The sequence below is a fragment of the Orycteropus afer genome, unplaced genomic scaffold (genome assembly GCF_000298275.1).
Source record: "Orycteropus afer afer isolate SDZICR_OR568_19922 unplaced genomic scaffold, OryAfe1.0 scaffold00269, whole genome shotgun sequence".
Taxonomy (NCBI): Eukaryota; Metazoa; Chordata; class Mammalia; order Tubulidentata; family Orycteropodidae; genus Orycteropus; species Orycteropus afer.
This window is the reverse complement of record NW_006921856.1, coordinates 4,424,586-4,441,759: the sequence shown is the minus strand read 5'-3', so window position 1 is coordinate 4,441,759 and position 17,174 is coordinate 4,424,586. Positions and strand designations below refer to the sequence as shown.

The 17,174-nt window shown below is 44.6% G+C and overlaps 1 protein-coding gene across 1 annotated transcript; it reads left to right on the top strand.

The window, feature by feature from the left end:
* The first annotated feature begins 10,825 nt into the window (after window positions 1–10,825).
* On the top strand, window positions 10,826–12,535 carry THBD (thrombomodulin). The gene has a single exon (XM_007950366.1). It carries the CDS (start codon window positions 10,826–10,828, stop codon window positions 12,533–12,535), a length of 1,710 nt encoding a protein of 569 aa, XP_007948557.1.
* Window positions 12,536–17,174: the final 4,639 nt, after the last annotated feature.

Sequence of the window (17,174 nt, the reverse complement as noted above, 5' to 3'; positions counted from 1 at the left end):
ATGTGCCATCGAGTTGGACCCGACTCATGAGCTACCACTTGACACCCACTGTAATGGGTGAATACTTGGGCTTTCCACTTTCTTGGCTATTAATAATGCTGCTAGGAATATTTGTGTACAAGTTTTTGTATGAACATATGGCTTTACTTCTCTTCTTTATATACCTACAAATGGAATTACTGCATCTATGGTAACTCTATGTTTAACCTACTGAGCAACAGCTAGACTGTTTTTCAAACCAGTTGCACCATTTTATATTCCCACCAGGAGTGTATAAGAGTTTTGATTTCTCTATGTGCACAGCACTACTCATTATTATCTGTCTTCTTTTGTTATTGCCATTACAGTGGGTGTCAAGTAGTATCTCACTGATTTGTATTTCCCTAGTAGACTAATGATATTGAACATCTTTTCCTGTTTTAATTGGTCACCTGTATATCTTCCTTGGAGAAATATCCATTCAAATTCTCTGTTTATGTTTAATTGAGTTATTTGTCTTTTTATTATTGAGCTGTAGGAGTTCTTTACATATTCTAAAGCAATCCCTTAACAGAATATGATTTGCATGAATATGATTTTCTCCTACATTGTGGAGTATCTTTGAACTTTCTTGATGGTGTCCTTTGAAGCACAGAAGTTTTTGATTTTCATGATGTCCAATTCATATGTTTTCTTCTGATGCTTATGCTTTTGGTGTAATATCTAAGAAATCTTTACCTAATCCAAGGCTGTGAAGATATATGCTGATGTTTTCTTCTAAGAGTTTTATAGTTTCATGTCTTACATTTAGGTCTTTGACCCATTTTTACTTTTGCATATACTCATACACACACACACACACATATACATATTTTATATTTTGCGTATATATATATACACATGTATATGTATATGTATACGTATATGTATACGTATATGTGGGCTCTCTGGTAGCGTAGTGCCTAAGGCACTTGACTGTTAACCAGAAGGCTGGCGGTTCAAACCCACCAGTCTCTCCTCAGAAGGAAGATGGGGCAATCTACTTCCATAGTGATACTTCTCAGAAACCCAAGGATGGGTCGCTATGAGTCGTGTCCGACTTGATGGCACATAACAACAACAACAACATATGTATATGTATATGTATATGTATATGTATTGTTGTTGTTATGTGCCGTCGAGTGGGACCAGAGTCATAGCAACCCCTCCTTGGGTTTCTGAGACAGTAACACTATGTAAGTAGATTACCCCATCTTCCTTCCAAGGAGTGGCTGGTGGGTTTGAACCACCAGCCTTCTGGTTAGCAGTCAAGTGCCTTAGCTACCAGAGCTCCTGTATATATGTATATGTATATATATATATAGAGAGAGAGAGAGAGACATAAAATCCAATCCCACATCATGTAGATAGCCAGTTGTTCTAGCACCATTTTTGAAAAGATTATTCTTTTCCCCATAATTGTCTTGACACCTTTGTCCAAATCATTTGACTTTAAATATGAGGGTTTATTTCTGGACTGTCATTTATATTCCATTGATTATATCCACTCTTATGTTAGTAAAAAGGCCCCTGGGTTGTACAAATTTTTTTAATGCAGCCACTAACCTAAAGGTTGCTGCTTTGAATCTATCCAGTGACACCATGAAAGAAAGCCTTGATGATCTTCTGTGAAGAAAACCAGTTCCACTCTGTAACACTTAGAGTCACCCTGAGTCAGTCAATTCAATGGCAACAGGTTTTGTTTTGTTTTTTATGTTAGTTCCATACTGCGTTGGTTACTTTTGGTGGTTTGGTAGCAAATTTTGAAATGGAAGAGTATACAAATTCTCTAAAATTGTTCTTTTTCAAGATTATTTTGGCTATTTTGAATTTCCATACAAACTTTAGGATTAGTTTGTCAATTTCTGTGAAAAAAAAAAAATCAGCTGGAATCTTTAAGGGCATACATTGAATGTATAGATTGCTTTGGGAGTATCACCACCTTAACCGTATTAAGTCTTCCAGTATATTAACGTGGGATATTTTTTCATTTATTTAGGTCTTCTTTAATTTCTTTCTACAGCATTTTATGAATTTCAGTGTCTAAGTCATTCACCAGAGCCAACTTGATGGCATCTAATAACAACAAAGGCATTTACTTACTCGGTTAAATATATTTCTAAATATTTAATCTTTTTTATATATTCTTATAAATATAATTATTTTCTTAATTTCATTTTTCTTTGCTCATTGCTACTAATAGAAATATAATTTTTTTGCGTATTGATTTTTATCCTGCAACATTGCTGAGCTGGTTTATGATTGCTATTAGTTTTTTAACGAATTCCTTAGAATTTTTTATAAACTGGGTAATATACACAAATAGCAATGATCTTATTTCTTCCTTTCTTATCTGTACATCTTTTATTTCATTTTTCTGCCAACTTGTCCTGGCTAAAACTTCCAGTACAATGTTAAATAAAAGTAGCAAAATCAGACATCCTTGTCTTGATCTTAGTGGGAAAGCATTCAATCTTTCACCATTAAGTATATTAGCTGTAAGTTTTTCATAACTGCATCATATTTTCTTTCACAAAAAGATCGTCAGTTTGTACCTTGTCTCCTGAAGAAAATCTAAGCAAGAACCAACATTTAAAAGTACTTTACAGTATAACCTGTGAAAGTTGGAATCTGTGTCAGGAAAACATTTGTCACAGAAGGAGACAGAAATATTTTCCAATCAAATGAGCGATGGAAAAGTGGTAAGACATGTAGAAAACTTGTGAGACTGGGAAAAGCAGGGCAGACCCATTGACTTCCAGCTCTCACAGGTTTCACTTTATTTGTTTTTCTATACAAACATGTTGTTGTTTGTTGAATAACATTTGTTCAACAAACATTTTTTTTTATCCTTGGATTTATATATTGCTGAAGTCACATTTTATGTCTGCATTTTATCATTTTTATGGCTTATAAACATGACTTTATTTTCTTTATATTTCCTAATATCTAAATTATTATAATTAACATCAAGTTTAAAAATAATATTGTTGTATAGTCAACAACTAATACTAGTTATAGAACTTTTAACACTCTTCTTGTTTTCATCTTATTAATTGTGACTGCAGTTTTCATATCCATTACCTTGAAAAGCACAATATTGTTAAATTGTATTTTTTGAATCCAGGAAGGGATGTCCATGGGCTCTCACTGATGGCTTCCTTGGGCTATGATCCAGCTTTGTGTCTAGACCAGCACTTTTTAGTATTAATTCATGCAATGATGGGAATGTTTTATTTCTGCATTGTCCAATATAGAAATGACTAGCCTATACTGAAAATACCATGGACTACCAGAAGAACAAACAAATCTGTCCTAAAAGAAGTGTGGCCAGAATGCAACTTGGAAGCAAGACTGGCAGACTTTGTCTCACCTACTTTGGTCATATTGTCCAAAAGGGCCATTCCTTGGAGAAGGATATCATGCTTGGTAAAGTGGAAGATCAGTGAAAAAGGAGAAGACCTGCTACAAGATGGATTGACACAGTGGCTGCGATGATGGGCTCAAGTATACCAAGAATGTGAGGATAGTGCACTACCAGGCATTGTTTCATTCTGTCATACATAGGGTTGCTATTGACCAGAGCCGACTCAACAGCACTTAACAACAACAACAAGAAGCCTATCAAACACTTGAAATGTGGCTTTTGTGACTAAAATATTTAACTTCAAATTTTGTTTAGTTTTAATGAATTTAAATTTAAATAACTACATGGGAGCTCTGGTAGCATAGTGCCTAAGGTACTTGACTGCTAACCAGAAGGCTGGCAGTTCAAACCCACCAGCCACTCCTCGGAAGGAAGGTTGGGCAATCAACTTCCATAGTGATACGGCCTCAGAAACCCAAGGAGGGTCGCTATGAGTTGAGGCCGACTCAACGGCACATAACAACAACAACAACACATGGGATTAGTGGCTACAGTACTGGACAAAACAGATCTAGAGCTTTCATCTCTCTTACCCCTAAAAGTGCTGGTAACAATTGTTTCTATTCAGAAGGTTTGGATTTTTATTACCACCAGTAATGCATATTCAGCCAAGTATTTCAACTCTCCTGATCTCCTTAAGAGCCCTGAATTGTATGTTTTGATGGTCGTTTCTTTTCCTCCATGAGGAAAGGGCTTATGTTCAGAGCCAACTTATGTTTCAGTGTAGAGTACAGCTGTGCACTTAGGAGTACACAAAGCAGTGTTCTGCATTAGGGGACCTGTGAGCTAAAAAGACTAAGAGCAGGTGTTTGTGTTGGAACTAGAAAATTCCTTTTTCGATCTCCTTAGAGGAAAACTGTCTCCCACTACTTGACACAGCTCTTCTCCTAAGCTCTGTCTAGGGTCAGCAGATTGCCCTTAGGGCCCCCATATGTCTCTAGGTTCCTCTTCATCTCTGTTATGACAACATTTACACATGTTTACTTTCAGTATAAATGCTGAATCCTGTTTACCACCCAAGGTATTTGTTCAGCCTCCCATATAGATGGAAATGACCACAGGAGCTTTCATAAAACTTTTCACCAATAATAACAACTGTATTTCTTGAATGTGAAAGCTGGACAATAAATAAGGAAGACCAAAGAAGAATTGATGCACTTGAATTATGATGTTGGTGAAGAATATTGAATATACCATGGACTGCCAGAAGAAGGAAAAAAAAAAACTGTCTTGGAAGAAATACAAGCAGAATGCTCCTTAGAAGCAAGGATGGTGGCTTGGTCTCAAGTACTTTGGACATGTTATCAGGAGGGACCCATCCCTGGAGCAGGACATCATGCTTGGTAAAACAGAGGGACAGTGAAAAAGAAGACCCTCAACAAGATGGATTGACACAGTGGCCACAAAAATTTGTCTCAAACATTGTAGTTATTGTAAGGATGGCACATGACCCAGCAGTATTTCATTCTGTTGAACATAAGATGACTATGAGTCAGAACCAACTCAATAGCACCTAACAACAATATTTGTTGGAACACTGCAGGTTCCAAGAAAGGTAACAGTCACTGTAGATATATTTCACATCTAATTTTCATAACAACTCTGTAAATTGGATACAGTATCTCCAGTTTTCAGGGGGGAAAAGCAGAAATTTAGTAACTTAGTCAAGTTCTAATAACTGGTATGAGGCAAACTGGGGGTTCAGACAGACTTAGTCCATGCTCTGATTCCTTCAAGTTAAAGTGGACTAGAGAATCTTAGCTTTGACACTTACTAGCCCCATACCTTGGGTAAGTCACTGAATCTTTCTGATCTTCAGTTTCCACAATTGGAAAACAAAGAAAATAACAATGTGTACCTCATGGGCGTGAGGCTTCTACAGAGCCCTCCTGGTGCAGAGGGACTCAGGATATGTCTCAGTGAATACTTTCAGTTCTTTTCATATTCCTCTTTTTGTCCTTGAACACCCTTTTGTCCTTGATTTTTTTCTTCTTTCACATTGCTTATTGTTATTATTGGTAAAAGTGCTAGGCTGGACTAAATTTAATCCAACAAATATTTATTAAGTCTCTATTGAGATGCTGAACACAATCTGCAACTGAATCCAAATTCTAGAGACTTGAGTGTTTGATTTTTTAGCTAAAATTAGTTGGGAATTTACTATAACTCACTATTCTAAATTATTTCCACATAAAATTCATTTAATCCTTATAACAATACTTTGAAGTGGGGACTATTATTATTCCCATTGCACAGTTGAAGAAACTGAGGCATAGAGAGCTAGGTCACTTGCCAAATCTTAGACAATTTGTAAAACATGGAGGCTGGATTCATATCCAGCCATGTTGGCTCCATAGTCCACACTCTCTACCCAGAGGTTTTGAGTCTCTTCTCCTGTTCTGGCAGGCAATCAAGAAGGCAAAATAAAGAAATATCCACAGCGTGTGCTCTAATAACTGCTGGGCACAATCTATGCACCGAGCATATTGTCAGGTGTATGTCCATACCATGGAACCATAGATTATATATATCTAGCAAAGAGTGTGAGATAATGATTCCTCATAAAACATAAAAGGAGTAGCTAGCATACCAAAAGAAAGTACTATGACCATTCAGAGAGAGAAATCAGGTCTGGTTTGGTTGACTCAGAAACACATGCCGGACAGGGCAGTTGGTCTGCTGAGCCTTGAAAGACAGGAAAATTTTAGTAGGTGTAGATAGGGACAATGATAATAGTGTTTCGGGCAAAGGAAAAGACTTGAGCCATCATAGAATGTAGGTAAGACAGGGGTGAGGCATTTATCTGACAGTAGGAGGAGCCTAGCTTTGTGTAGTGTCAGGTATCTGTGGGGAACAATAGCAGGATAGTCCTTGAAGCCTTGAGAGTTGGAGGTGTGGGCTCAGAGTCCAAACATTAGCTCAGCCCCTTGTCTGCAAACTTCTTAAGCTGTGGCCACAGAGTCAAGATGCAGTAAAGGCTCATTCCCACTGTGAGGGGCAGCTTAAGAAGGAAAGCTATCCTTGGCAGAGGGTGGGCAGGAGGAGAGGGTGAATTGGTTGAAGTGGTGTCAGGATTAGAGAGAAAAGGAACAAGAATAAGAGTTGAGGGCCCAATGGACTCAGCATAAATTAATCAACCACCAAATTAGGGCAGGAGCAGATTAGGAGAAGAACAAGACAGAAAAATTGAAGGCATCTGAGGCAGTAGGTAAATGTTGATACAAGGCAAGAATGGGCTAGAGTTCCTTCCTCAGAACCCCATATTCCCTTTGACATAGATGTCATTGCACAGGAAATGGGTGAGTTCACCAAAGGCTATGATGTAAAGAGAACCATGAGGACTGGCCAATCCAGTGTGGAAGGAGGGTCAGAGGACCTCACAGAAAGAGAAAAGGCAGGCAGGCAGAGGGCAGGAGACAGGAGACAGTGTGTGGAAAGTCACAGAGGTGGAATCTTGAAAGTGGTGAGGAGGAACAAGTGCCAATATTTCAGGGAAGGGTAAAGACAGAAGAACAGTTGCTGGTGTCAATTGTGAAGAGGTGATGAGTGTTCTTCAAGAGGGCTATGCTGTTCAAGGATGTATCTACAGCAGAGGAGGTGGGTGAAGGGCCAGGACAAGGACTGGAAGGGTTGTGCCATGAACAAAGAGAAAATTCAGGAAGTGCAAATAGGAAGGTGAAGTGAGGGACAAAAATGTAGGCCTACAAGGCAATTTAAAATTTGCAAAGAACAACTCCTAAATAACTGTGGAGGGGAAGCACAGTGGCAGAGGGAGGTCCTAGATGACAAAGGGAATGTGAGATTGTGCCCAGTGATAAAGCCCTGAGGGATAGGTCAAATAGGCAACCCAGAGTCTGCCTACACCCCATGAAATAATGCTCTACTTTCATCTAGTTGTTGCTTCATTTTTTTCAGCCTAATATGGAAATATTAGCACATATGGGATTCAATCCAAGTGTTCACAACATCACTGGGGTCTTACATATACTCTCCAATTGTGGGCTTCTTCTTTTTTTTTTTTTTTCCCATAAGAATTAGGAATGGCCTTAAGGTCCACATAGGATCTCCAGTCAAAGGTAGTTGTAATGAATCAGCTAAACCACCCCAGAAGCTAGTAAACCTGATGTGAGAAAAGATTTGATCATTGAACACCACACATACCATTGTAGGACAGAGGGTCCTCTTGTCATAGTGCTTTGTTGTCATAGTCTTGAAATTCTTAGTACTTTTTGAACAAGCCATCCTGCATTTGCACTGGGTGCCATACATCATGTCCTTTTTCTTCATTCATCCACCAGGGGATTTCCCTCACTGTCTGAGGTATTTCAGCAGTGTATACCAAAGGTGTCTCAGAACATATTTGAAGGGTCAATCTCCTGCACTCCAGGCAGCTTTGCTCCAGCCTCAGCTGTGCACAGGAACCAGCTGAGTAAGGCCAGAGTGGGCCTGCCAGAAAGCCAACTTATGTCAGCAAACCCTGCCTGCCTGGCTCCCACAGGGGGAAGGCCCCACCCTTCAATTCAATGGTCTTTCCTTCCTCTTCCCAGAAAGTCAGGGGCAAAGGAGGTGCCACCTCCCTCCTGTGGGGAGTATCAGCCCTCAGCATCCATGTGCTCCTCCCTGATTCCTTGACCTGGTGCTGGGGCGATGCTGGGAATATTCAGGAGGCTTGGCTTGTCCCAGGACCTAGGACACTGTAGGCAGGACTTCCCTTTTCACTTTCTGAGTGTCTGCACCCACTACCTCGGTAACCTTGGGTCAGTATAGTCCTGCTGCCAAGTGCTTGTCTTTGGTAGGTGAGGATGCGAAATACCCCTCTTAAAATCAGGGTTTTGCTGGACCAGGGAGGCAAATCATCCACACCACCATAAAGTTCCCGTAGAGATTTCCCAGAATCGCCTTTCCTAACCCCATTCCTCCCCCCCATTCTGACACTATTAACACTTTTCAGCCCAAAAAGCTCAGGAATCTTTTTTGGTTGTGTTTAGAGTTCAACAGTGCCGCCTTCTGGTTCTTCCTTGAGGGTGACCAATGCCAAGAGTGAAAAGCTGTTGAAATCCAATGACTTGAGTAGATTCTTACTCACAAGCAACCCTATGTGACAGAGTAGAACTGCCCCATAGGGTTTCCAAGCTGTAATCTTCAAGGAAGCAGATTGCTACATTTTTGTGCTGCTGGGTGCTCACCTCTATCTTTTTGGTTAGCAGCTGAGCGCTTAATCACTGCGTGTTGTCAAATCAATTCGGATTTATAGCGACCCCATGTGACCGAGTAAAACTGCCCGATAAAGTTTTCTAGGCTGTAATGTTTACAGAGAAGCACTGGTGGCGCAGTAGATAAGTGCTAGGCTGCTAACCAAAAGTCTGCTTTTGAACCCATCCGCAGCTCCCTGGGAGAAAAACCCTGTGATCTGTTTCCCTAGAGATTTATAGCCGATGGAACCCTACAGGGGAGTTCTACTCTGCCCCTTACTCAGTTCCATAGGGTCGCTATGAGTCAGATTCTCCCTAAATCAATTCCACCAGCACACAAGAGTACACATAATCTTTAAGGAAGCAGATCACCAGGTCTTAATCCAGTGGAGCCGCTGAAGGGATTCTAACAGTAAATCTTTCAGTTAATAGTCCAGTTCTTAACCATTCCTGCCACCAGGACTCCTTCAAGAGGGTAGGGGCGTTATATAATGTTTGCTATAATCTCTAATGTTTTAGACCCACCCTCCCCATTCTTGTTAAGTGAATAAACGGATTAAATCTCAAGTGGATATTCCCATCTCCTCCTTTTAGCGCTCCCCACCCTGCCAGTTCATAAGGATTCACCAAACATCAGGCTCACTGCCATCAAGTTGAATAGCATAGTGCCTAAAGTACTTGACTGCTAACCAGAAGGCTGGCGGTTCAAACCCACCAGCCACTCCTCGGAAGGAAGATAGGGCAATCTACTTCCGTAGTGACACTGCCTTGGAAACCCAAGGAAGGGTCACTATGAGTTAGGTCCAACTCCGCGGCACATAACAACAACAACAAATCTTTACAGGAGCAGACTATGTCATCTTTCTAGCTAGAGCAGCTAGTTGGTCTGAACGACCGGCCTTTTGGGTAGTAGCCAGATACCTTTACCACTACACCATCAGAGTTCCTTTCCATTTGGACTAATCCCCTCCAAAGCCCTTTGCTTCGCAAGTGGGTGGCTTTTATATGCACTTTTGCATCAATCTGATCTATCCACCAAAAGGACAGCTCTTTAACAGGCCCATCTGGGGTCTGCTGCTAGCTCACAGAGCCCATCTCGCAGGGACTCCCCGCGGACACCATTAGGGCACTAGATGGCCTCTGCATCTGTGAAGCTGGACTCAACAGACTAGGCCAGCTAAGGCGTTCGCTCCGCATACACAGCTGCTGGCCTGGCTCCGCAGGAGTTGCCCGCCTGGCTTCTGGGCGGCTGCAGACAGCTGACAGGCTGGACAGTGCCCCCGACTTTCCCAAAGGACGAAATGGGCGCTGGCTTGACAAGCGTGTGCGTAGGAACACGCAGGTGTTAGGCCAGTCCTCCCTCCTTTGCAGCCCCTGCCACGCAAGGAGAATCCTTCTGTCTTCTTGGAGCCGTCAAGTTCTCCCTTATCTATGAGCCCAGGCCAGGGCCAGCTCGCTCTCTTTCAGCTGCGTCCTTGGGAAAATCCACGCCCTAGACACCCGCTCCCAAAGTTCTCCGAGTCCCAAGCACTCCCTCCCAAAGTCCTGCAGGCCCTGGACCCTACCCTTACTACCCTCCCTCCCATCCAATACCTCCTCAACCCGGGTTTCTTCCCAAAGCCCTGCAATCCAAGCCTCTCTAGAAATCCGTGGTGACATCCCATTCATGATAAAAAAAAAAAAAAAGAAAGAGAACCAAGAGAGTGGGAGGGGTGGGGTGGCGGGAGACGCTCTTTCGGGGCTGCGCCCGCCGGGCTAAACTAATCTGAGTGAGGCGCACAAATTCCCAGCAGAGGACTCCTCCCCTCCCCTGGCCCATAGCGCCTGCGCGGTAGACTGCGCCAGGACCTAGCCACCCCTCCGGGTTTACTCATCCTAGTGAGGTACTCCCAGGCGCGAGGGCGGGAGCCTGGCGCTGGAGAACCCAGTAATCCGAGAATGCAACCTCGGCCCTTCCCACCCTCACTTCCTTCCTTTTCCCAAAGTCTCGGGAGGGAGGGCCGCGCACTTAAAAACTTGGCCTGACCCGAAGCATGTCAGAGGCTGCCTAGCAGGGCTGCACTTGGCGGCCAGACGCTCCTGGGCAGAGCATACCTCGCGGCGCCCTGCGCCCTCCGCCCCGGCCATCCTGGCCTGGTCGCGGCGCCTGCGCTCTACCCATTACCTGCCCGGGATACGTCTGGGCAGCATGCTTCGGGTCTTGCTCCTCGGTGTGCTGGCTCCCGCAGGCCTGGGTTTCCCGGCGTCCTCTGGTCCGCAACCCCGCGGCAGCCAGTGCGTTGAACACGACTGCTTCGCGCTCTTTAGGGGCCCTGCGACTTTCCTTGCTGCCAGCCAGGCCTGCGAACGCCTGCAGGGCCACCTGATGACCGTACGATCCTCGGTGGCGGCCGATGTTATCTCCTTGCTCCTGAGCGGCGACGGCGGTGACAGCCAGCGCCTCTGGATTGGCCTGATGCTGCCGCCTGGCTGCCAAGACTCTGGGAGCGTCGGGCCCTTGCGCGGCTTCCAGTGGGTTACCAGCGACAACCGCACCAGCTACAGCAGGTGGGCTCGGCCCGACCTCGACCCAACGCCCCTCTGCGGCCCGCTGTGTGTTGCTGTCTCAGCGGCCATGGCGTCAGTGCCTGGTGAGCTGTCCTGGGAGGAGCAGCCGTGCACCGCAGAGGCTGAGGGCTTCCTTTGCGAGTTCCACTTTGCGGCCTCTTGCAATCCCCTGGGCGCCGCAGCGAATGCCAACGTCTCGGGCACCTACATCACCCCGTTCGGGGCCCGTGGCACGGACTTTCAGGCGCTGCCGGTAGGCAGCTCTGCCTCTGTGGCGGCCCTTGGCTTGGAGCTGGTGTGCGCAGCACCTCTGCGGGGAGCATCAGAGGCGCGCTGGGACCGGGCGACCCCCGGCGCCTGGGACTGCCGCGTGGAGAACGGTGGATGCGAGGGCTTGTGCAACTTGAGTGCGGGACATCCTCAGTGCCTCTGCCCCGCCTACGGTGCCTTGCAGCCTGACGGGCGCTCCTGCTCTGTGCGCGGAGCTCACTCGTGCCAAGACCTTTGCGAGCACTTCTGTGTCTCAAACCCTAATATGCCTGGCGCCTACATGTGCATGTGCGAGACAGGCTACCAGCTGGCGGCAGACCAGCATCGGTGCGAGGACGTGGACGACTGCATGCTAGAGCCCACTCCATGCCCACAGCTCTGTGTTAACACGCAGGGGGGTTTCCATTGCCACTGCTACCCCAACTACGAGTTGGTGAACGGCGAGTGCGTGGAGCCTCAGGACCCGTGCTTCGGGGTTAACTGTGAGTACCAGTGCCAGCCCCTGGGCCAAGCTAACTACACCTGTGTTTGCGCGGAGGGTTTCGTGCCCAGTCCCCACGATCCTCACAGGTGCCAGATGTTCTGCAACCAGACCGCGTGCCCAGCGGACTGTGATCCCAACAACCTAGACCACTGTCAGTGCCCCGAAGGCTACATCTTGGACGAGGGCTCCATTTGCACAGACATCGACGAGTGCGGCGATGGCGACTGCCCAGGCGAGTGCATCAACCTCCCTGGAAGCTTCATTTGCACTTGCGGCCCCGAGTCGGCCCTCCCTGGCCAGGCTGGCACAGACTGTAAAGTGATCCACAGCGACGACGATGGCTCTGGGGAGCCCCCGGCCAGCCCAGCGCCCAGCGCCACCTCTAATCCCCCAACCTCGGGACCCGTGCATTCGGGCGTTCTCACTGGCATCTCCATCGCTAGCCTATCTCTGGTAGTAGCACTTTTGGCTCTCCTCTGCCACCTGCGCAAGAAGCAGGGAGCCTCGCGGGCAGAGCTCGAGTACAAGTGTGCCGCCCCTGGAAAGGAGGTGGTACTGCAACGCGTGCGCACAGAGCCAACGCCTCAGAAACTCTGACTGCCAGGCTGCCTTCTCCTGGGGCCAGGGTGTTAGTGTGGCCTTTCCACTTCCTGCAGTGCCTCAGCCCCTCTTCCTGCCCCCTAGCCTTGCTCCCTGGCTAAAGGAAAATAGTTCAGCTGCTTCAGAACTGGAGAAGAGCCCCCTCCCAAGCTTCTTTCTTGGATTTCAGGCAAGGCATCGAGGGTGGAAGGAACATCAGTCCACTTTCTTCCAGAATTTTGGAACAACTGGACAGATGAGAAAATTTACAGTTAAGACTCAGATTGCAAAGTGCCCCCAAGCGCTCGCCCTGGGCCCAAGACTATGCAGCGGACCTGTGCCTGGCGGAGGAGTGAATGTAATCGGTGTGTAGATGATGATTAAAATATTTATTTTTTTAAAGTATTTAGAATTTTTTTCTTTGCTTGTCTCAGATACGCATTTTGTATGTCTTTCACTTGTTAATGTCCCAGTTAAGCTATCTTGGTGATTTATTTTCCCCCAGCCTTCTGACATTTGTGAAGCCAAGCCCCTTATTCCCCTCATTTCTTCCAACTTTTCTCTCACAGGACTGGCCACCCGTCAGTGGTCTGAGTTTCCCTACCAGGGCAAACTCCAGTTCTGAACTCTGTGAAGCAGATGCCAAACACTAAAAATTAAGCTTATTGAGCATTTGCTTTTCACCAGATTTGGTAATTTATTTCAAATTCTGGAGCAATATAGTATTAACAGTGGTTAAGATGGGAGAAGCTTTGGTGAAGTTCATGTTGCTGAACTGTTATAAAAATTAAACCCAAGGATTTTTTTTGTTTAATTTTTTTAAAAAACAGCCTGAATTTTATTATTGTTGTGTTGTTTTGAGTTGAACTGAAAAGTAATAACTATAAAGTTTTTTATGTGATTTATTTTTCCATTCTTCTTCTTCTTTATTATTTTTAAGTGTTGGAAACATTCAAATTGTTGTTCCAGACTGAGAGAGGAGGGAAGCCCCTCCCAGGAGGTGTAGATGAAAATTTTGCACAATTCATTACCATTTGTGTTCTCACTGCTCTGTCCCCCCTAGACTAAAAGGTGAAAATAAAATCAGCTCTCCTAGTTATGTGGGCTGTAGGAGCTTAGGAATGGAGCTTGGAAGATGTTCAGTTAAGGCCCCACCTTGAGTAGGCCCTTGAGAATTTCACCCCAACTTTTAGAGAGACCTTCCTGCCTTGGACCACTCCACTTGCTGAATGTAGTTCCTGGATGAGAAATGTGGCTCTTTTCTGGGAACTGGTTAGAAATGCAGAACTTCAGGCTTCACTCACTGCAATAGAATCTGTTCTTTGACAAGAGCTGCAGAGGTTATCATCCAATAAAATTCAAGGAAAACTATTTCAGACAGCTTCTAAACCTCTGTAACACATTCAGTGTTGGTCACTAGTAAGTAGTAGGCCAATTCTACTTTATTCTCAAGAAACTGGGGAATTTTCATTTTATAGCTTAGTTTTCTGGTAGGAAAGATTAGATGTTATTTCCGAGTAGAGACGATCTTGTGGTTCAATTAAGTTAGGAAAGAAATCAGGCATTGGTATATGGAAAAAACTGTATTATATAGTGTAATCTTTTGCAATGACAAAGGTTTTCCTCTATGATTTTGTAAACTCAGCACATTTGTACGTAATTATTTATTTATTGGAAATAAACTAGAACACAGGCAAATTCTTGCTTATGATTATTTTACATGTAGAAAATAAATTACAATGTGCTCTTGAGTTATATGCTTACTTACCTCTCCTCCTCCAGTCCCCTCATTTTATGTCATCAAATGGCCTCAGGGACAGTGCCTCAGTGACATTAACTAAAGGCTTCTTCCCATTCCACCACCAGTGCCATCCCTTGACAGCACCATCTCTGACTTTCAAACATCTTCCTGGAGGAGATGTTTTCATTGTAAAAGAATTTTATGTTATTTATGTGTCTGTAACCAGAACTTCTTTGTATGTGAGGAGTTGTATCTACATGTCTTAGAAATATAGGATTATTTGCAGGACAGTTAAAGAAATACTCCTTCCTGGAGCATCTCTACAATCCCTGTTGTGGGCATTATCTGCTCTCAGAGAGTTCCAACCCTGGAGTAGTCACAAGGGGCCTCAAACTATGGCTCAAATTCAGGCAATCATTTCTAAATAACAAGATCTCATCCACTATCAGATCATTCTCATTTCCATATCTTTTCATTTCTCAGATTTCTTCCTCCGTTTTTCTGGAATGGTAGAACAAAGTTAGAGGTAAATTGAGCTAAAATATTCAGATATTTTTATACACCTGGGTAATGATGACTTTTTCAGTTTGAATCTGAGCAGATATTGTTGTAAAGTTGCAGCTGGAGAGTTCAATATCCAACTCAGATGAGGTTGACCGCTTTAGCGTGGGGGGCAGGCAGCTGCTATGTTCAGTACCCTATAAGAATAACAAGGTGAGCAATGTTGCGATTAAGGAGTTTGGTGGACTAACAGAAAAGCTAATTTGGTAATATGCATGCATCAAGAAAGAAATTGCTTTGTCGGAGCAACATGGATATAGATAAATTGCATTGGAAGTCCAGAGGAAAAAGTGACAGCTGACAAATTTTACCTTACCACTTTATCTTCCATTCTTCAAAAGAGGGTCTTCTGCCAAGTAACTGTCAAATTGCAAAAGCAAGGGTTCTTTGCTTTAGGATTTCTTCCTCCAGAGGAGAGGCATCTTCTTAAGAAATACCAAAACAAAACCAAACCCACTGCTGTGGAGTCGTATCTGACTCATAGCTACTCCTCCTTGGGTTTTCAAGGCAGTATCACTACCGCAGTAGATTGCTCAGTCTTTCTTCTGAGGAGTGGCTGGTGGGTTTGAACTGCCAGCTTTCTAGTTAGCAGTCAAATGTCTTAGGCACTAGGCAACCAGAGCTCTTCTTGAGAAATACAGGAAGATCAAAATACCTAAGCCCCAGAGTGTAGGGTGGGGCTGGGAGCTTCCCTAACTCCTCATTTCCTGTTACATGAGAGTTCAGCTTCTCTCATTATCAGGCCTTCTCTGAACTTAACAACAAAGCTAAGTAAACACATCTCCTTTTTGAGAAAGACACCAGGAGCAAATAAACACACCTGTTACCCCTAAACATCATCCCCTGTCATTTGCAATCAGGGGAGACTTTATGACATGGGCCAGTGCCAATCTGGTTTATGCTTGCTATACCTATTGTTGGAAATCTAAATCTGAGAGAGAATCACAGGGCATGGTTGGGCTCCACATATTGCCTAAGGGAGAAGGTGATGGTTATATTTCTGGATAATCCAGAATTCTGTTTTATGAGTCTGCTAAAGGGGCAGGGAGGCCACATCTTCTGACTTCCTCTAACCCCACAAGAGGAAGACAGAATCACCTTCAGTAGCCCAAGGCCTATCCCTGCGAGGCCAGACAGGCTCCCTTCCTCCAGCCTTTTCACCAACCCTGACACCAACCGTTCCTCCTCCAGCACTCACCACCTTTGTGCTGGGTTCGATAATTCACTGCAGTTGCCACAGAGAACTCACAATTATTAGGGAAGCACCAGGCTACAATTCAAGTTCAGGAAGAATGCTCAGTCTTTCAGCCAACAGTCTCTCTCAGCCACTCTCTCAGCAATGGGTGTCTCTTGGTCTCTCTCTCAGCAATGTGTGTCCCTTGGTGTCTCTTTCGCAGCAGCTTGTGTCTCTTAGGAGTGTGTGGTCTCTCAAGAGTGCATGTCTCTCAGCAGCATGTCTTTTTTCAGCCAGCAGTCAAAGAGACCTCTGCCTCTAGGAAGCCTCCTTTTGAGCCTGGCAGAGTGGCCAAACTAGCCAATCATAACATCAGAATTCTAAGCACCTGAGAGAGAGAGAACTTCCCAGAACATTACTTTGTGCTGCTCTCAACAGAAATGCTGCAGGTGGATGATTTTAACAATCAGAAGCTATTCAGTTTCTCACAGCAAATTCCACCATGGAGTTTACAAAAACGTATGGCTAGAAAAGCCATACCAGGTAATTTACTACACCGCTGGCCACCCCCTGGCTTTTCTAGCCTTTTATACTTCAAAAATTAACATCCCCTTCACCATCAGTTTAAGAATAATCACACCCATGAAAGTGTGTAAGCCAGCCACTTTATGCCTTTATCTCCCCCCATTTTAGATAGTCAATTTCTAATTTGCCCATCCCTATCAAACCAGTACTGTGAAGAGACAAGCATGGTCCTTTCTCTCTGAAGAATCTTCTGTTCTGCTTGAAACTTTAGGCATCTGCATCCATAAGCAAGCAAAGTCCAGCCCAGCACAAGCCATCATATTGCAGCAGCTTCACACCAGCTCAGTGTCAAACACCTTCCTCTTCATTTGGTCGGCTTCTGGTCAGCTCAGCCCTAGCCCTCCCAGCTAGGTCATTGGTACTGGCTGCCAAGTTTGGGAATCACACTCTTCCCTTCACTTCAGACCAGTCAGCACCTTCTCTTACATTCTCAGTCCTCAGGGACTATTTCAATGCCCATGGGCTCAAAACTCCTTCCATTTCAGACCAGCCAGCCCTTCCTCTCATCCTTAGCTTCCATGGCCTAGTTCAAAGAGTACCAAATTCAGCTCATTTCTTCTTTGCTGCACTTCCCCCATTTCCACTCAAGTGGACTC

What these genes read in the sequence shown, in the direction of transcription:
- THBD (XM_007950366.1), top strand. Translation starts at nt 10,826, where the DNA reads ATGCTTCGGGTCTTGCTCCTCGGTGTGCTGGCTCCCGCAGGCCTGGGT.